Source organism: Helobdella robusta (genome assembly GCF_000326865.2).
Source record: "Helobdella robusta unplaced genomic scaffold HELROscaffold_15, whole genome shotgun sequence".
In the NCBI taxonomy this organism is placed as follows: Eukaryota; Metazoa; Annelida; class Clitellata; order Rhynchobdellida; family Glossiphoniidae; genus Helobdella; species Helobdella robusta.
The window spans coordinates 1,532,010-1,545,889 of record NW_008703839.1 but is presented as its reverse complement, the minus strand read 5'-3'; the positions used below and the strand labels follow the sequence as shown (position 1 = coordinate 1,545,889).

At 39.3% G+C, this 13,880-nt stretch overlaps 3 protein-coding genes across 3 annotated transcripts in view; 1 reads left to right on the top strand and 2 right to left on the bottom strand.

Annotated features, from left to right (window-relative positions):
• The window catches only part of HELRODRAFT_169286 (hypothetical protein), a gene marked incomplete at both ends in the record, with an annotated part of 4,278 nt that extends 2,920 nt beyond the window's left edge, over nt 1-1,358 (bottom strand). The window contains 3 exons of the mRNA XM_009015125.1: nt 315-508; nt 564-670; nt 1,284-1,358. Coding sequence (XP_009013373.1) covers nt 315-508; nt 564-670; nt 1,284-1,358 — 376 coding nt within the window. The remainder of the gene's footprint in view (nt 1-314; nt 509-563; nt 671-1,283) is intronic.
• A 103-nt stretch (nt 1,359-1,461) lies between these two features.
• HELRODRAFT_169285 (hypothetical protein) lies at nt 1,462-3,545 on the top strand (the record flags this gene model as incomplete). Its single annotated transcript, XM_009015124.1, has 2 exons — nt 1,462-1,598; nt 2,669-3,545. 2 exons carry the CDS (start codon nt 1,462-1,464, stop codon nt 3,543-3,545), a joined length of 1,014 nt encoding a protein of 337 aa, XP_009013372.1.
• Nucleotides 3,546-7,535: 3,990 nt separating this feature from the next.
• HELRODRAFT_169284 (hypothetical protein) lies at nt 7,536-13,533 on the bottom strand (the record flags this gene model as incomplete). Its single annotated transcript, XM_009015123.1, has 8 exons — nt 7,536-8,203; nt 9,152-9,226; nt 9,320-9,415; nt 9,591-9,741; nt 9,923-10,051; nt 10,625-11,059; nt 11,312-11,614; nt 12,544-13,533. The coding sequence occupies 8 exons, from the start codon at nt 13,531-13,533 to the stop codon at nt 7,536-7,538; spliced, it is 2,847 nt and encodes a 948-aa protein (XP_009013371.1).
• Between the last annotated feature and the right edge of the window lie 347 nt (nt 13,534-13,880).

The following is a 13,880-nucleotide window of genomic DNA, read 5'->3' as shown; positions in this document are numbered from 1 at the left end:
CCGACCGGGGCCAAAGCGCATTTGTCAGCCAGCCTCCTCCAAACATTCCCGACCGCAATCGGTCTGACCCCTCCGTCTTTCTTATTTAAAGCTATTAGCCGGCCTCCAAAGAAGAACCGGCGGACGGAGAGTGGGCAAGCTCCAGAAAGGATCAAATTAATGAATTGAGTTAAGGAGTTCAGTGTGTCGTCGATTGGCAAGGGACCAAAAAAAAACATCCTTAAGGTGCTGGGGTCGTAGGCCGTCCAGGCCTCCGGAAGAACCGTTTTTAAACTATTTAACGGCCCTCAGCACCTCGGCGGGAAAAACGTAACCAGCCGTTGGTGCCAATGCGGGGAAGACCCGCCTGTTCACCGGAATTTTTGAGTGGATGGAACATAATTTATCAAAAGTAGGTGGCAAGCTCTCCGCCAGGCCCTCCGGCAAACAGACAAGTCTGACAGCCGAGGACAGGTTTCTCTGTTCAATACAAGATGTCACAGCCTTGATCCACCGATCGGGGTTGTGCCTTTGTCATTTGGCATTATTAAACTTATCAAAACACAGTACCAGGGTTTCAAGACCAATAGTTGAATATTCTCTTAGACGCTTGTTGACCAGATTGCCCTGGTTGACCCGGCGACCCCCTCTGGAAGTCTTCTGTAAGACGTATGAGACAAAACAGTGGAGTCTAACCCAGTGAGCCGGGTCACCAAGGTCATTACAAACACCCGTCAGCAAGGCGTTCAGATCATGTGCAAACTTCTTCCCGCATGGCTTAGGGATATGGTCGTACACCGGTACACATTTCAGCACGGCCGTCAGCTTGTATGTATGTATGTATGTATGTATGTATGTATGTATGTATGTATGTATGTATGTATGTATGTATGTATGTATGTATGTATGTATGTATGTATGTATGTATGTATGTATGTATGTATGTATGTATGTATGTATGTATGTATGTATGTATGTATGTATGTATGTATGTATGTATGTATGTATGTATTTATGTATGTATGTATGTATGTATGTATGTATGTATGTATGTATGTATGTATGTATGTATGTATGTATGTATGTATGTATGTATGTATGTATGTATGTATGTATGTATGTATGTATGTATGTATGTATAAATGTATGTGTGAATGCCGGTATATATGGATGTAACTAAGTAAGTAAGTAAGTATGTAAGTATGTATGTATGTATGTTAAAACCAAATCAGCGGTGAGTGACACTAAACAGTTAAACATTTGAATGAGATCGGTTAACAATTGATATCTCGTTATTTGCTCACGTCGGCGGTTATTTGAACATTTTCGGTAACACAGTCGCGCAAGGACTTTTGCAGCAAACAAGAGATATGATTCATGGTGAAAAATAGCTCTCTGCTGTCGCCGGACTTGAAATTTATCATTTTGCAAATATTTTAAAAAAATTTGGAAGTGCTGTTGTCCATCGGGCCAAGAACCTCGATGCAAACAGGTAAAAAATCCATCGAGGACAGGGCATCTTCATATTTTTTAATCTTCTCATCCGATGCCCTGGTTGCGGCTAAACCACTTTCCTTGCTGGTTAAGTGCACATACGTTCCGCTAATGTGCCAGGAACGGTTACGTCCCTCGCCAGGCACATACCGGCTCTCCAAGGAATCAATGTGCAGTCATCCGGGCGTTTTCCATCCAGCGCGGAAATTTCCGATGGCTCTTTAAAAACGGATATTGAAGCCTTGGAGAAAAGTCGGCAGATGTAATCATTTAATGCGGAATGGCGCAACCAACGACCGCCAGCCAAACGACAGACCAGGCCATGGTGACCAAGTTCGTTAGCCTTCGCACCGCACCTACACAGATATTTTTGGTGGACCGTTAAACCCAGACGAAAACCAATGGCTATCCTGACTGTCTCATCATCCAGTCTAGTACCCACCAATGAGGAGTTTGGCCAGGATTTCAACCAACCGCAGCTCGCGTCAATTGACGCGGCCAGCAAACGAGCCGAAGTTGCATCGTCGGGACTGGGGGACAAGAAAAATTGAAAAGCTGTTTTGTATGCCTCTTCAAGCATCTGAGGTTGAAAATGTTTGGCTCGGTTGGGTGATGCTGGTGGGGTACCACGATTCGTAAAAGATCGCCAGAGTAAGACAAACTGCAGGTCGAGCGTGACAGCGGCAGATGATTTGTAAACTATAGGTGCCAGCTTAACCACGCTTAACAACCCCAGTCTCCCAAACCGAACAAAAAAGCTACTGGGTTCATACCAAAAAAAATCTATGTATGTATGTATGTATGTATGTATGTATGTATGTATGTATGTATGTATGTATGTATATATGTATGTATATATGTATGTATGTATGTATGTATGTATGCATGTATGTATGTATGTATGTATGTATGTATGTATGTATGTATGTATGTATGTATGTATCGAGAAAAAAATGGCGTCGAGACCGGTAAAAATAAACGAGCTCCTTTATTTTATTAATAATAATTTAAGTTTAATAGAGGAAGAATCATTTATTAATAATACTAGTGAATTTTATACTAGTGACGATATTGTTTTAGCAATTAAAACATTAAAATGTGAAATAGACTCACTAAAACTGGATAAAATAGAAAAATTTCCCTCGCGCGGGAATTCAAAACGTGAAAAACTTCTGGAATGCTTGACTTTATTCAGGTATATTAAAAATAACAATTTGTTGGATAAAATAGCATTATTTTGCAGTTCTGATATAAATAAAATACCAAACACGGAAAACTGGCTGAAAATAAATTTCGACTTCGTTAACAAACAGATAAAAGAAATGTTGTTCGCTCAACAAGCTGAGATAAATAAAATGTTTTCGTCTTATACTACCGAGTTGGATAATGTTAAAAATAAACTTAACTCTCTTGTTGCAAACAATGTTGGCAAAAAAGTAAACGTTGACTCAGTAATCTCTAACAATGTAAATAACCCGTTGCCACCAGTTAACCAAAATGCGCCAGGAATTTTGTGGGCGGACGTCGTGTCATCACCCACTCTGGACGAAGCGTTCACGTTGGTGAAGCGGCACAACAAACGTCCACGTTTGAACGTCTCATTGGAGGCCAACAGCAATGGCGAAACCACTTCAAACAACAACAACGGCGAAACCACTTCAAACAACAACAACGAAAACACGGCAAACATCAAGACAGCTAAAAAACCAACAAAAGTTATTGGCAAAAAAGTTGTTGAAGATTGTAAATTGAGGGCAGACAAAAATTTAATTAAAAAATCTGTGTTCTCAATGAGCAACATTAGTAAATGCCATCGAAGAGATGTTGTTGAATTTTTGACGTCAAATGGAATCAATGTCATCACATGTTATCCTGTTTTGAAAAAAACAGAAATATCGTCGGATAAAAATTTTGACAAAGATGACCAGGAATCAACAATGTTCAGAGTCTGCATCGACAGCTCAGATGTCGGTAAGATGAAGGATCCTGACATTATGTTGAAAAACATTATTGTGCGCGAATGGCGCTTCAATCAGACGAAACCTGATGCTAATACTCTGAATGGAAAGTAAAATTTTAAATAACCAATTTTTAAATAATGAAGAACAATTGTTACAAAATTCAATAATGTTTGACGATCCAAGGTCAGTCAATGCTAAATATCAATCTTTCATTTCTGACGTGAGTTATTCAATGCTAAACGTTATGCACTTGAATATAAGAAGTCTAATAAACAAAACTAACGAACTTTATGATTTCTTAATGAATTTTTCCTTCAAATTTAATGTCGTAGCAATAACAGAGACCTGGCTGAATAATGAACATGATGTTGAAATGGAGGGTTATCATTTTGTTGGAAAAAATCGATGTGGTAAGCATGGTGGTGGTGTCGGTTTTTATTTGGAAAATAGTTGTTTATATAAAATTCGAAATGATTTGAATCTTATTGGTTGCAAAGACTTCGAAACATTTTCAATCGAGCTAATTAATAAAGATTCAAAAAAAAATTCGATAATGATCGTAACTTACCGACCTCCGTCTCAAGATCCAAAATTTTATATCAATCAATTAGAACAGTTGTTACACGCTGCGAACAATGAAAATAAATTTATCTGTTTAATGGGGGATTTCAACTTCAATTTATTTTCCGTAGAAGAAGACAACAGCACAACTAATTTTTTACATCTCACTTCATGCTACAATTTATCACCGATTATTACAATTTCAACAAGAACCAGCATTAGAAAACAATCAGTGATAGACAACATTTTTGTGAACTGTTTAAAACCTTCAAGACTGAATGGCGTTGTGATGTGCGATCTATCAGATCACTTTCCGATTTTTGCTTCAATTGATGATGGAAATAGAAGCATTGATGTGAAAGATTCAACACAAATGAAATTCTCTTTTTCAACACATCGTCTGCGGAGATTGAATGAACGTTTGCAATATTCTGACTGGAGTGAAGTTTTTGATTGCATCGATGTTGATATGGGGTTTGAATTGTTCATCAACAGATTTCAATCCTATTTCTATGATGCGTGTCTGATAAAATCAAATAGAAAGAAAAACAAACTCTCCAAACAAAAGCTGTGGTTCACTGCAGAATTTAAAAAATTATTAAAAAAGAAAAAATGTTTATTTAAAATATATCTGAAAAATCCGTCAGAAGATCGACTTTTAAAATTCAAGACTTGTAGTAAACTGTGTACCAACTTAAAAAACAAATTAAAACGTAGATACTACACCAACCAAATCGAGCAAAATATAAACAACAGCAAAAAAACTTGGTCAATAATTAAGGAAGTATCGAATAGATCCAGTAGCAATAAAACGAATTTGCAAGTAACTTCAAATGAACAAATAATTGAAAATCCAGAAAATTTTTTGAATGATTATTTTATCAACATAGCACCAAATCTGCTTAAATCATTTCAAACAAATAATCAATGGAAAAAGTTTCTTGGCAACAAAATACCAAACTCGTTTTTTGCCTCCACGCATCTGCAGAAGAAATTATTTTCGCAACAAAACTGCTGGCTCCAAAATCATCTAGCGGCTGGGATAACATTCCAACAAAAATAGTCATATCAACAATCCACACCACAGCCTGGGTTCTCGAGCACATCATCAATCGATCACTCACACAGGTATTTTTCCTAGATGCTTCAAAACATCTAAAATCATACCGTTACAGAAAGTAACCGGAAATAATGATGTTTCTAATTTTCGACCCATCTCATTAGTTCCTGCATTTTCGAAAATAATAGAAAAAATTATGCATAAACGAATAATATCGTTTCTAGAAAAAAATAATATTCTATCATGTTACCAGTTCGGGTTTCGAGAGAAACATTCAACAGAACTGGCAATAATAGAACTCGTAAGGAAAATTGGAAAGCTTGCGGAGAAAAAACAATTCATCGTAGGAACATGTCTAGATCTGTCGAAAGCTTTCGATTGTATTGATCATTCCATTCTGTTGGGTAAACTTGAACACTATGGCATAAGAGGAACGACTTTGAAATGGTTTGAAAGTTATTTGTCTGAAAGAAAGCAGTTTGTCAGCTGGGGAAATAAAAATTCAACATTACAACATAATGGTGTTGGAGTCCCACAAGGAAGTATCTTGGGACCACTACTTTTCATCTTGTTTATCAACGATTTGCCAAATGCATCAAACTACTTTGATTATGTTTGTTTCGCAGATGACACCAACATTTTTGGTAGCGGAACTAACATCGATGGTGTTATTGACCGAACAAATGTTGAATTAAAAAACGTCGTCAAATGGTTCAACGACAATAAATTAGCACTGAATACTTCAAAAACCCAAATGATCGTCTTCGGTCCAGTGCAGTGTTTAAACTATAAAGAACCGTTCAAAATCACAATTAACAATCAACAAATTGTCGAGAGCAAAATAGTAAAATTTTTGGGTGTCCTCTTAGATCAGAAACTAACGTTTAAACCCCACGTCAATTACATTTCAACCAAGTTGGCCAGATCAATAGGAATAATAAATAGGATAAAGTTTTATCTCCCAAAAAAATGTTTAAATCTTCTTTATAACGCCATCTGTCTGCCCCATGTATCATACTGCAACGTCATTTGGGCCAGTGCTTACCCATCAACTACCATGTCTGTAAAAGTTCTGATGAAAAGAGCAATGAGGATCATCACGCTTTCTCGAAAAGATGCTCACACACCTCAACTGTTCAAATTAACTAATAATTTAGATTTTGATAAATTAAATTTATATTTTACAGCCAATTTTGTATATAAACAACTATCAAACAAACTTCCTTCTATTTTCAATAATTATTTTATTCCGATATATAATTCCAGACGTCAATATAATATATTAGCAAATAAATCAAAAACATTCATACTTTTTTCTCATATCATTTGTAAAGGGCCAAGAATTTGGAATGCTATTTTAAAACATGGTTTTCCATTCAATAAAATTAATGAAGCAAATTTTAAAAATAAATTGAAAATTTATTTGTTGAATAATGACATTGAATGCTAACTGTTGCTGATCGCTAAACGAGCGGATGTATTTGTACAATTTTTATTTATTTATTTTATTATCTATCGCTTTAAATTCTAATTATTATATTGATTTCTTGATTGAGGAATTGGTTGATTGCTTTATTGATTGATCTCATTGGAAAAGTCGCATTTAATTTACTCACTTGAAAAAATCCCCAGACATCAGTATATAGTTTCTATGTATTTAATTACTGTGAGATCTACTATTCATGTCGTTCTATATGTTGCTTAAATATATAGATAACTATGTAATGTCTATCCCGTGTTTTTCTGGATAGATACCAAACATTGTTATACATAAACCGTGAACCATCGTACTAACAACTAACACCTGTTTTGCTAACATAGTTGAGTTCGTTAACTTACTAACAACTAACATCTAACATGCCACTCATAGATCATTTGGGGAAAATTTTTATTATTTGCTGAAAAACTTTTGTACGAACATAGAACATTTCTGTTTAGGTGGCCATACTAGATGAATTTTTTTTATAAATTCTATTATGGTCATCCTGCTTTCTTTTAATTTTTAATTTTGAGAAGCAAATAAAATTTCGTTTCGTTTCGTTTCGTTTCGTATGTATGTATGTATGTATGTATGTACGTATGTATGTATGTATGTATATATGTATGAACCCATAATTGATTAGAATTATAAGAAAGTAATGATCATATCCGGTTTCAACTTTAATCTATGTTAAACGCTTCGCACAGACAGATATTTTAACGCTCCATCCAAAATACAGAAAGAATTATATTTTTGAAGTAAAATAGAGAAAGATTGCTTTACATAACTCTTATCTAATGGGTCACCCGATACTTCTACAATCCTGCTACAGAGTTCATTCAGAAAACTCTGAGTCTGAAAATCGTTTGGACCAAAGGTCTCAATACAGACTGGCTGAAAAATTTTGCTATCTGCAAGAGCCGCATATTTTGAATTTTTAAAGTCTGCGGCTCTTAAGGCAGCGGCACCCGCCTCCTGTGAGGTAAGATTAATGTACTTTTCAGCCATGGTATGGGGGAACGTAACATCTCATGCAAGGGAACGTCCCTGTGTCCATGGTGAAATAACCTTCCTCCATGAGACCCATAGGTTTTTTAATTGTGGGTATGTTTGTCCTCCGAAAGCACCTGACCAAAAAGTCGTTCATGGCTGAGTGTCGAGCCTGTCTACCAGGGCCTAACCGACACGAAAGACCATGGTAGCCCAGGGGTTCAACATTAGCCCCACATAAACAAACATACTCGGTTAAAATGGGTAAACCGAGTCTCAGTCCCAAACTGACACGAACACAAGAGTCGTCCAGCCTGGTACCACAGTTTGGGACAGCCTTCAACCAAGATGGTCCCAACTCACTTTTTATAGCCATTATCCTGGCCTTATCAAAGTTTGATTGGTTCAAATCTAGCAGCTTAGCAACTGAGCTGCTGATAAATGGAGCGTTCCACTCCTTTTGAAAACGGGTTTCGATACCAATTTTCGCTCCGTGGACGGTCCGGAACCCATCAAAAACTTGGATTCTGAAATTGTTAGAATTGTCGGAATGTTGTATTTTATCCCTGGGCAACAACAAATTTTGGAAAGGAACCGTGGCAGCAGAAGGTGCTAAATCCACCACGGTACCTAAACCTAAGCCACCAACAGAGATGGGCAGGGTTGCCTGTAACCAACCTTTCGGGTCAAGGTAAACGTTGAAAATCGATTGGAAGCCGTCACAGAGAGTTTGTTCAAAACATTGAAGCATCAAATTATTAAGGCTGGGCGACGTTCTTAAAAAAACAAGTCAAACGAGGCGAGTACGCCGCGTGCAGCAGCAGGGTCAAGGCATCATGCTTCAAAACTGCCTTCAGTCTAGACATAATAAATTTAAATTTTTCCAATTTTCACCCCAGCAAATATTACGTTTATTGCAAGGAAATAGAAAAGAGCCTAGAAAGTCAATGTCATTTTTAAGAGACTGTTTAATTTTGAAAGAATTTTCTATTAAGTTTGGATAATTTGTAAAGAATTCGCATTTTTTAAAGTTTAATTTCAAACCCAAATCAGTCTCACGACCCACAATTGAATTCAAATCCCTCAGCACATTTTCAATCTTTCCACTAAGTGAAATGTCATCCAAGTAGGCGACAATGAATTTGGATTCCAAAGACTTCAACAGAGTGTTGATTGCAAGAGAGAAGAGCAATGGACCCAGTGGGTCACCTTGCTGAACTCCTTCTTCTGTCAAAATTGTTGTGCCACTAAAAGACAGAATGGATGGCTTATCATAAGCCGACAAACAAAAGTTGTACAACTCTGGCACAACCGACTTCACAGTGAGCAGCAAGTGATCCCATCTTAGAGAGTTAAACGCATTAGAAAAATCAAGTTTCAACAAACATTCTCATCATCCATGTTATCAACAAAACGTCTAGCGGCGTGAATCGCACCCTCTGAGCCACCGCTAACACCAACGCCCACCTGTTGAGGTTGAAGGAGGGGTACAACTCTGTCTTTAATGATGTGCATAGCACATTTCGCAGCCAAACGCCTCCATACACAACCAACTACAATTGGTCTGATACCCCCATCTTTTTTTAACAGGGCAACCAGTCTTCCACTAAACAAATAAGGAGCCACCTCCAGCGGACAGTTCCCGCTTAGAATCAGGTTGACAAATGAGACAATCAAATTCACTAGATCCGAAGAGTCTGCCTTTGAAGATGTAACGTCTATTAGATGTGCAGGCGTGAAACCATCTCTGCCGCCAGAAGTTCCTTTAGGAAAAGACTTTAAACAGTACAGAACCTGAAGACTCTTTGGGTGGACATTCCTTTCTGTTTGAGGGAGTATTTGGATGTTTCTCCCTTAGGAAACCTATGGTTTCTTTCGTAACCGGTGCAACTGTATCCGTTGATGTCAATAGTTGTAGAGCGTTTTGAATGTTACCTTTTTCAATCTTGGATCTAACGGATAATATCATTTTAGCTTCGGCTAAACTTAACAACAGGCTCCAAAAATTCCACCATCTTCTCCACCGAACATCCTCCGAATGCATCCAATCTCTGGGTAATAACACCTGTTGGGTTGTGACGTTTATCCCCTGGAGGACCCTTCCTCAGAACCATTGAGAGCAGAAACAACAGCTTATACCAACTTGGAGGCGAATGAGGTTTTTCGATAATTTCTTTCAAAACCTTGGCCAACACCTGACTAAATTTGGGTCTGCACTGCTTGGGAAGGTGATCATGCAAACAAAAACTTGCAGATCTAGAAAAAATTCATCTGCCATGTCGCCTTTTGGGGCAAGCACAACATGATTTTTCCTGATAGAAAGATTACCAGCATTTCCCAAAGACATACGTTTTAGCACCACCGGAGGCCTGGCGAGAAAGCCGGGACACTCAGAACCCTTAACTTTTCCCCCATGACGCATAAGTGCCCCATCTGGGCGGGTACAAAAATGCATATTGCAAACATGGCAACGGGTAAGACCTGAGCTAGATGATTGACTACAAGGCATAGTGCAGGATGGAGCGCCTGAACGGAATGGTTCAACCAAGGTTAACAAGTCAAGCCAATTCAATTATTGGCGTAGTTAAAACCAAGTTAAAATCAAACAACATAGAGGGAACGAAAACAAACAGTGGTAAAAAGGACGGATACCACTTGGTGACGGCAACAAACAAAATGGAAATGTGGTATAAAAGACGGCTACCACTTGATGAGTATGATGTATGTATGTATGTATGTATGTATGTATGTATGTATGTATGTATGTATGTATGTATGTATGTATGTATGTATGTGTGTATGTATGTATGTATGTATGTGTGTATGTATGTATGTATGTATGTATGTATGTATGTATGTATGTATGTATGTATGTATGTATGTATGTATGTATGTATGTATGTATGTATGTATGTATGTATGTATGTATGTATGTGTGTATGTATGTATGTATGTATGTATGTATGTATGTATGTATGTATGTATGTATGTATGTATGTATGTATGTATGTATGTATGAACCCGTTTTGATGAACAAGCCATGGTTAGGCATGCAATCCCTTCCGAGTTCAACTTTTATCTATGTCCCTGGTCTCGCACAGTCAGGTATCTAGCAGCTCCATCCAGAATGCAGAAGGAATTAAATTTTTGTAATAAAAGTGAAAGAGTTTGTTTTAAATAATTGCCTTCGTTAGGATCACCCGTTATATTAACTATTTTTCTTGTTAATTCGTTAATAAATAATGACGTGTGCTTATCTGTTGGTCCGAACGTTTCAATGCAAATGGGTTGAAATATTTTGCTTAAATTGTTTAATGAAACGTATTTTTCATTTTTGAAATCGGACGCTTTAAGGGCAGCAGTGCCCGCCTCAACTGAAGTGTAGCCGATGTATCGGTCAGCCATAGTGTGGGGTATGGTAACGTCCCAAGCAAGGGACCGTCCCTGGGCCCATGGGGTGATAGTGTAACCATCAGGCCTAAAGGCTCCTTCCTCTATCAAACCCATGGGTTCTTTTATAACCGGGATACCAGCCTTTTGAAAACATCGTACCAGGTATTCGTTGACAGCCGTATGTCTGGCTTGTCTTCCTGGGCCTAGACGACAAGAAAGGCTATGGTATCCAAGTTCATCAACCCTTGCCCCACATGCACATTCGTATTCGGTGACGATCTGGGCTCCAAGTCTCAAACCAAGGCTCACGCGAACACAGGAGTCATCCAATCTAGTGCCGCAGGAAGTGTTGGGTAGCGCTCTCAACCAGGCGGAGCCCAACTCACTTTTGACAGCCATAATTCTAGCCTTGTCAAAAGCAGAGCCATTCAATTGCAGCCATCGATCAACTGATCTATTAAGACAGGGGGCGATCCAGTGTTTTTGCGAGGGGTTTTCGAGCGCAACCACATCTCCGTTGGTGGCGCGCCACATGTCGTATACTTGCAATCTGAAGTTATCGACGTAAATCACATCCCTAGGCAACATCAGATCCTGGAGGGCCACCGTGGCAGCAGCAGAAGCCAAAAAGGCAGAAGGTGCCAGCTCAGCCGCGGAACCCAAACCCAGGCCACCAACACATATAGGCAGCGTCCCCTGTAACCAATTTTTTCGATCGAGTTTTATGTTGAAGATGGACTGGAATGCGTCACGGAGGTGATCGTCGAAACTATTGAGGATCGAAACATCCAACAGAGGGGATGTTCTCAAAAAATAAACAAGACGAGGCAAAAAAGCAGCTTGTAATAGAAGGACCATTGCATCATGTTTATTGATGATATTTAGCCTTTGGGTGATAAGTTTAAAATTTTCAAATTTTTTAGCTATGGATATGTTTTGGCTTTCACCAGGAAAAATTATTGAGCCTAGAAAATCGATCTCGTTTTTTTCAAGGGTTTTAATTGGATATTTAATGTTAAGTGTAATAGGTTTGTTCATATACAACTCGCATTTTTCAAAATTAAGTTTTAAACCTATGTTATTTTCTGAATTTATAATAGTATTAAGGTCGTCCAAAACGGACTCGACATCACCTCCCAATGAAATGTCGTCTAGGTAGGCAACAACAAATTTGGATTTTAGTGTTTTAATTAGTGGGTCAACAGAGAGTGCGAAAAGAAGGGGACCCAGAGGATCTCCCTACTGAACACCCTCAGCTGACAGGATCCTAGTGTCGCCGAAGGACAGGAAAGAAGGCGAGTCATAAGCCGAATAACAGAGATTGAAAATCTCCGGCAGAATGGATTTGGCGCAGTTCAACATATGGTCGCGTCTTAGAGTATTAAAAGCGTTGGAAAAATCCAATTTGAGCAAACACTGGCCATCACGCGTGCCATCCAAAAATCGTCTCACCGCATGTACCGCTCCCTCCGCCCCACCACTGACGCCGACACCCACCTGTTGTGGCTGTAAAATTGGAACCACTCTGTCCTTGACGGCTAACATGGCGCATTTTGCGGCCAAGCGCCTCCACACACACCCGACTGCTATGGGTCTGATCCCGCCGCATTTTTCGATAGGGCCACCAGCCTTCCGCCAAAAAAGTATTGGGCCACATCAGGTGGGCAATCACCATTTAAGATCATGTTGATAAATGCAGTGATTGAGTTGATAAGATCAATCGAATCTGTTTTTGAAGATGTGAGGTCTTTCAGATGCTCCGGCGTAAGGCCGTCACTGCCACCTGATGTTCCCTTTGGGAGAGTTTTTAAGCAAACCAGTACTTGTTGAGATGTAACGCACAAGCTTGAACTTTCCTTGGAGGGACTTTGCTGTTTGTTGTTGGGTGCGGCGGGATGTTTAGACTTTAGAGCACGTATAGTCTCTTCAGTATCAGGTGCCACGGTGTCCGTTGATGACAGGAGCTGCATCGCATTTTTTATGTTTCCTTTTTCGATCTTAGACTTTACCGAAGATATCAACTTAGATTCGGCTGATTTATTATTCTCCAATTTATTAACGAGTTCTAAGCGGTCAGCCATCTTCTCGACGGATTGTCCGCCAAAATCGTCAATCCTCTGATTGATTAATCCAGTTGGATTATGGCGTCTGCCGCCGCGGTGACTTTTCCTCAAGATCATTGCTGGTAAAAAGAGCAATTTGAACCAACTGATTGAAGTAGAGGGTTTATCAATAATTTCCTTTACCACTTTAGCCAGCGTCTGACCAAATTTTGTTCTTGAATGTTTGGGAATGTGATCCATTAAACAAAAACTAGCAGATTTTCTGAAGAACCTCTCTGCCATGTCGCTTTTAGAAGCCTGTTGCGGTGCAGCACTGCTGATCGAGGCGTTGCCGACGGCAGTGGCGGGAGGGGCGCACCCGGAAACGTTTCCAAATGACGCGCGTTTTGACCCGGTCCTGGGCTTCGCCAGGGAACCGGAACATTCTGAACCTTTAACCTTTCCTCCATGCCTAACCAATGCGCCATCGGGACGCAAACGAAAATGTTTGGAACATACGTGACAACGAGTGAGAGTGCTGGAACCAGAAGAGGAGCTCTGGCTAGAAGCCATAAGAATACAATAAAACCAATGGAGAATATAAAAAAAAACTACTACCAACGATAACTATGACTGAAGTGAAGTGCACCGATGGGACAACAAAGGATGGCTGCAATAAGCGCTGGCCGAGAGGAAGTAACACAACCCACTTGAGGGTATAACGGAAATGTGCTCTGGGGGGCCCGCTAGTGAACGGTGCTGAAGCACACAAAAAAAAGACAAAAAAATACGTGCGCTGCCCGCCCTGGGAGCCGTTCAAAGGTTTGTGAAGGTAGGAGGTATGTGAGTCTGGGCCTAGAATAGTGTGTGTATATATATGCGCTAGTATTGGTAGTAATTGATTATTATTGATGAACGAT